The sequence below is a fragment of the Anopheles nili genome, chromosome X, assembly GCF_943737925.1.
Source record: "Anopheles nili chromosome X, idAnoNiliSN_F5_01, whole genome shotgun sequence".
In the NCBI taxonomy this organism is placed as follows: Eukaryota; Metazoa; Arthropoda; class Insecta; order Diptera; family Culicidae; genus Anopheles; species Anopheles nili.
Window position 1 is genome coordinate 6,222,930 of NC_071293.1, and position 6,947 is coordinate 6,229,876.

The window sequence follows — 6,947 nt, forward strand, 5'->3', positions numbered from 1 at the left end:
TCACTTCAACAAAACGCACTGCCGAGAGCGCTCTGTCGGAGCTAAACCTCACTCGCGCAAGACAAGATAAGCATGAAGGCAAACCGTTCTCCAAAAGGGCTTCAGCTCGCTAAAGAACGGTTCCTTCGCAAAGCGCAACGCAAGCCGTAGTTCGGCACCGAGATAATGAGCCGTTTTGTGCTAAAAGATTAATCGGTTGAGTGGCCGAATTCGGTGCGGTTCTCTCGCTTGCCGGGCCCTTCGCGAAGGAAACCGCACAACGCATCCGACGGGCATAGGCGAGGGCCCCCATCTGACCCCCTTTGAAAAAGGGCAACCCCATCAATCACGGACGTCCACCATCTCGCCCGCCTGGCACGTGGATTGAGCCGTTGTTGGGCTCGATAAAATTTAATTAACAGTCAACACACATCAATTCTCTTACGCTCCTTTTTTTTCTCGCTCACTTGCTGTTGCTGGCGCACATTTGACCCGTGTGTGCGTGTGTGTGTTCTCGCTATGTAGCGCAGGGATGCGGCAGTAAATGAACATAAAGCATCGTTTGATGGAAAGGCCCCCGAGAGTGATGTGCGAACCGGCCTCAGAAGCGGAACGAAACCGGTGAGCCGGAAAATCGCACAAACCGAAACACACAAAGGCACTACGAAAGGAACCGGAATCTGCACAGCTTCTGCTGCCCGTTTGGTGCGTTTATGACCGATCGGTATGATGGCGATCATCATCACGGTGACGGGCCGTCCTCCACGCGACTTTACGCGGGGCACGAGCGGCAAAACTCGAAATGCGAAACGCGAACCATACGCGGGTGCTGGCGTAATGAAATATGATATTTACCGCCGTGCTGCTTACTGTTACTGTTATTGTTATTATGTTTATTGTCATCCATCCGTCCGGTGCGCCCGAATGTGGGTGGGGAAGGCTGGGGCCGGTGTGGGGAAGGGTTCCATTTGACGTGCGAAGTTGCCGTGGTGCTGGCGCGATTTATGAACTGTGCGTGGAATTATTTAATCGACCACATGTGTGCCACCCACGGGCTCTCGAGGCGCCATTTATGTGGGTGTTTTTTTTTTTAATGTTATTGTCCTTTTTTGGCAGCATTCGAGACACATTCGAAGAGCTGCCATCAGTGGAAACTGGAGCAACGGATGTCAACATCCTGGAGCCAGATTAACAATGGGTTGAACAGTAGTTAACAACCATTTAAGATTCAAGGGGTTCTGCATATGCTTCCTATCGAAGCATAAATGAGTACATGAATACAAATTCCTTCTTAATGTAGGCAGAAAAATTGTTCAAAATACTTCAAACTTCGCGTAAGGATCAGATGAAATGCTTAAAACGCATAAGGATCAGATTAAGAACGAAGTATTTAATAATGCCTTATATCTTGGGTTTGAGCAATAAAAATAGGGAAGGATTTCTGACATTCAGGCTGTTGAATAAGCGTTAATGATTATTATTCTTCAAGTGTAATGATTGATGGAAATCAAAACTACATCAAACCTTGCAAAAGATGCTGCAATACCAGAACACCGTATCGGTAAATGCGCTTAAAAGGGCCTCCATTTTTTCCGGACGAACCCAACAACGCACCTCCAGCAAACCACACTCAGCGGGCTCCACTTTGACAGATGTCCGCCAGTGACAGTCGCTACAGCGCGCTCAATAACGGGCCCAAGATCCACAAACGGGTGCTCGAAATTCGTGCCGCAACAATCGGCTGGACGTCCGAAGGTCGCGAGTTTTCTCGTTGCTTGCGATATTTTTTAGGCGTGCGTTTCCTTCGCGGTTTGGGAAGGACCCGCTCATGGTTCCACCAGGGAGCGCTAAATGGGGCGAGCCGGTGATCGGTAATCGATTCCGTGCCCGAGCGCGGAGCATGATAAGCGATCGTGGTGGAGGACGTACGGTTTGCGATGATGTACCTTGTAAGGTCACCGTTGCATAATGTCCTGTACAAGAACCGGGCAATTTTGCGGTGCGTTTGCTCGTGTTTCGTGTGGTGCGGATCGGTTGTACCAGTAGTTGGGATTGTTTTATTGCACGGATTGCTGTTCAGGAGCTGTTTTTTTGTCATCTGTATCTTACCCACCAGTGTTCGTGGTGATCACCTGGTGGTGGAACGCGAGAAGTCTTACAAGCGATCGGTACAATCACTGCACGCAAACAAGGACCTACTCACGACATTCTGCGCAAAAGCTACTTGAAACGTGGTCAGCTCGGAATTGCAGGAACAAGACAGTGTTTTCATTTTGACAAGAAGCGTGTTGGAAGACCTTTTAACAATCAGGATCGCATTCTATATGGAGCCAGTGTCAGAACTTCTGGAATCCCTCACTTAATTTCGAAATCTTCTCAAGAGTCTGCACGCCCTAGTACTCCTTTTCGAGTGGGCAACTTCCACAAAACCTTACTGTCTATACTCCAGCAGGCCTACGCACGTTCGCCCATATTGCCTCCCGCGTCGTGCGGCCATTGACGTCGATGGTGATTAATAACGCCACGAAACACACCCGAAAACGATGCGTTTTGTTTCGCTCCACCCAAAACACCAGACGATCGTTGACACCAGCTCGCTGTTGCTCTACTGCAGCTTGTGCCAGGCCTCATTAGTCGCGCAATGTTGCTGCTCTCACGCGAGCTAATGGAATCTGCAAGGGAAGTCAACGTTTCGGTTCGGTCATCTAATGGGGTCAGCGGGACCATTCGCCGGGCGTCGAGTGCCAGAGAAATAATCCGAGCCAGAAAATAAACCGTTCATTAAAAGGTCAGGCCTGCCAGTTATGGAATGTCGATATCTGCTTACTTAAGGGCATCCCGTTCAAGCTGCGGCCCAGGCACGTTTCGTCCTCGAATCCGGGTGGTTGGGAATCGCCCATATCGGGAGCATCGAAACGATGATGGAACCATTTGCACCATTTTGGCACCGGCGTCGAGAGTCGAACTGCCGGGGTAATTCTGAGCAAACTCTGGGAAACTCTGGGAACCTCTGAGAAGCTCTGGTTCCAACATCCCCAAGCGGGTTTGGCTCGTCAAACGTCACTTCGTGAAAAGCGATATGCGTTCATTTTCGTATACGCTTCGGCAGCCACATCAACGGGTCGATCGGAAAATTGGCATACCCTTGGGGAAAACGCGATGGACGTGGCGTCATCTCCAAAACAACCGAACTCCACCACAACGCCACAAACAAAGGACGTCGACGCATGCGAATTCGCCCCAAAACGCCTTAGTCCCTCGTAATGAACCTGACGCAGCCCATTTGGCGAAATTCATCTTCCATATCGATGGACAGCTGGACGCAGACGGACAGCATCGACAGGGAAATGCCGTCGTCAATCAACACGTGCCAATCAGCCTGTCAGCACGAGGCGTCCAGATGCGACGCCCGGGCGAGCTCCAGGACTCGTTTACTATGCCACCACCTGATCGTAGATGGAACGCCATCGTAATGAGGAATTAGTCGACGCGTCTGTCGAACGTCCATCAAGATTGTGCTGCACGATTGTGCGATGGTATCTCACCTGCTCTCGGAGTCTCGGAGTCTGTGGTGATGCGTAGATAAGTAATCAATTAGGCACTGTAGCCCGCCCGCGTGCAGAGCGTTATTCGAGGTCCAGGTGTGACAGGTGATGAGTCGCAGAGTGGGTCGCTTGCAGCGAATCGGCGCGTAACTGCTCCACTTTGCGTGAGGTATAGCCTGTTTGCGAGACTACGATTACTAGCGTTGCCTGTTCGCAATAGTCACTGACCATTGACTCCTTCTAAACCGGTCATCATTTATCTCAATCTTTATTGCCTCCACCTAATGCTCACTCTCTCTCTCTCTCTATCTCGGGGTTGTTCTCTCCCACTCGTTCTTGTGCTATGTGGCTCTCGTGCGTGCAGAAGAAGATGTGAAGGTGTAAAGTCCTATCTGTGCCGTTGGGGCGAGTACACGCTCGCCCGGCGAGTAGTTTACGGGTCTCGGCCTCAACCTGACGAAGTGTGAATCGGTTTTGGCTCCGTGCCCACCGTACCCAAGCAGCAGCGAGTGGTTAATTAACGACTATCGTTTCAAACTCAATCGCCAAACCCTACAACCTACCTCAGGTTTCAGCTTCAAAGCGGCATGCCACCGCACCAGGTACAGGTGTACTGTGCGGGTCGCAACACCCACCTAAGAGTATGAGTGAGCTTGTCCGCTACCTAGCAGATGTTGGCAGGTGTTGGAACCAGCCACTACCGGGGCTGGGCAGTGAGTGTGCCGTAGTAGTGTTACTAAGTGTCGCGAGACCACGAACAGAGAGCCCGCGTTAGTGCCGGTGTACCTCGACCGGACTTGTGGTGAAGGCGTGCCCCTATTTTGGGGGCAGGTAGAGGAACTCTACCAGGGCGTTACAGTCGGAACAGAGGGCCTCTGCTGGCTATTGATTGAACGCTCGAGGACGATGTCGTTCTCGTCCAACGACACGATGCGACCGCTAGCGCTGCAGAGGTCCCACTCGCTGCCACACCTGGCAAACTCCCGGGAGGACTCTGGTGTGGCGCTGAGCGCGAGTGGGTCCTGCAGCGGGTTAAACAACCTCGGGTATGGCTCGGACGGGTCGTCCAGCAGGCGGCATCGGCACCATCATCATCATCATCGACACCACGACCTGAAGATCCCGTACGGGGCACGTCTGGTAGCTGACCTGCGTCAGCTTATAACGCTCAAGCAGCACTACTATCCGGAAGGTGGCTGGGGTTGGCTCGTCACCTATATCGGTGTCGTCGTCAACTGCATCGCCCACGGGCTGCAGCTATCGGCTGGTGTGTTCCTGCTCCAGACAGCACCTATCTTCCCCCATCTAAATGTAGCCGCAGGTGAGTTCCGAAAGTCCGCTGACGACGGTGTTTAAGGCGCTCCCAGACGGGGCATAACCAATTGACCGGCTTGTGCCGCGTTCAATCCACGAATGGAGCAAATCACGCGCTCCACAGTAATGGTTCCGCTCAGCAGCCCGTCCCCTTAAGAGGACGCCTTGTTTGGAGGGTTATAATGTTTTAATTTTCCGTTTGAATAATTCATGGCGTGGCGCGCATAGTCGCGAACCGGCACAACCCAAAGAGGATGATCGAATCTCGCCGATCTCACCTGAGCACGGGTGGGTGACGAATAAATATAGATCCGCTCGTTTGCTCGCGCGCGGTCCCACTCTCTCACCTACCCGCGTTCGCTTTGCTGTCTCTGTCGCGCATCCCACCTAACGCATTTGTGCACCGATTGCGACCGAGTCGCTCTCCACATTCGCCACGGTTCGTGTTGCCGATCGGTTCGGCTAGATATTTCCGATCGATTCGCGACGATTGACCCGAACGTGTTAAGCCACACAGCCCACACCGGACTGTGCACGGGCATCCCGGTACCGTGCGCTCGAGAAATGGATCTGAGGTGCGTTTTCCTTCGTGCCAATCTGCACTCGCTGGGTGGGTTGCAATAAATCACAATTTTTTTCTTTTCCATCTTCTCCCGACGCATCGAACAACCGTTCCAGCTGCGAGAGGCTCCATCCATTGACGTCGCTCAGCGTGATGCCGAACCCTTTACCCCACCCCTTCACCCCCCGTTTTCCCTCCACCACCACCCTTTGGGCTCGTCCCCGGGGGTCGGCGCAAAACCATAACGGAATCAATTTCCAATTATGAGCGTTGGGTCGCTAAATTAAATTATCATGACTAAAAGCCCAACCACGGCGGGATGGGCCCCTTTTTTGGAGTGCACCGGGCTGGGCGCCTGGCTCGGGCGTGTAACGTGCGAGCAAATCGTAATCGGCGCTATTAATGATGCCGATGTCGTCGGCGATAATGCTCCGAAAGCCACGTCAGCCAGCGAGAAAACCGGTAATGGTGCGCTTTTTTTTTGCCACCCCCCCTTGGGGGATGGCCAATGCCACCCGGCGTGCGAGCGGCTGCACTACATTACAGTGCCGGTGCTGAGTGGATAGGATGAGCATGCGTAGGTGTGCGTGTTTGGCTAAAGTTGTTTAATTTTGTTAGGATCTTTGGGCTGTGTTATCCTTCGAAAATCAGTTGATTAGCGGAAGCTGTTTGTCTTTAAAACAAACCATGCTTGCTTCAACCAAATGTAGAGCATGAATCGCTGATGTTTATTATCCTTTTTGTACAAAGCAATCAATCTAATGCTTCAAATTGTTGCGTTCTCATTTGTAAAAAATTCGAACATGTCAAAAATCTAAAAAAAATTCGCAAATTAAGGTTCATCGCACGGGAAACTGATAAATGTTTGGCACACACTGTAGATGAATTTCACGCTTCCCCGTCACACCTTCACCCCCTCGTTTGCTCACGAACAATGGGTGCTCGGCACCATACCTATCTGCCATCTCTATCTCCCGCTCTCCCGCTCGTTCTATCCCTCTCGCAGTCACTTTCCATTGCCGTTGATTTAAAGCAGCGTGAGTTAATTTCCAGCCGCCACACTTTTCGCCACATGGCCCACAAGCTAGAAACCTATTTTCCGAACAGCACGTTCCCCACTTCACCCTCTGCCTTTTCAACCTCTCTTCCTCCTCCTCTTCCCCACCCACCGACCGAATTGGCATTATTTGTGAGATCTGCTCGCCTGGTGGTCCTCGCCGTGTTGCCTCCTCCTGAACAGCGGTAATGTCCTTTTTTGGCGATCGAGTTGAACGATCGATTCCGCCCCGATGGGTGGCTGAGGAAGGGAGAGATCTTGGAGAGGAGAAAAGCGTGGTTTCATATGCAAAAAAAAAGAAAAGACCATTATGCCCCTCGTTGGTGCCGAACCGCGTAGTTGGCGAAGCAGAAGTAAACAGTTCCGGGCGAATAAATATCGCAATGTAAACTAAAAACCCGCCAGCAGACGGTCGCAGCGAAGCCGAGGCGAGCTGGGAAGAGCGATTGACCACCCTGCCTCATTTGGTTTCATCCCGCCCTCGCCGGCA

General features: G+C 52.0%; 1 protein-coding gene across 1 annotated transcript; it reads left to right on the plus strand.

The window, feature by feature from the left end:
• The first annotated feature begins 4,430 nt into the window (after positions 1 to 4,430).
• On the plus strand, positions 4,431 to 4,880 carry LOC128728549 (uncharacterized). Its single transcript, XM_053822176.1, has one exon. The coding sequence runs from the start codon at positions 4,431 to 4,433 to the stop codon at positions 4,878 to 4,880; it is 450 nt and encodes a 149-aa protein (XP_053678151.1).
• Positions 4,881 to 6,947: the final 2,067 nt, after the last annotated feature.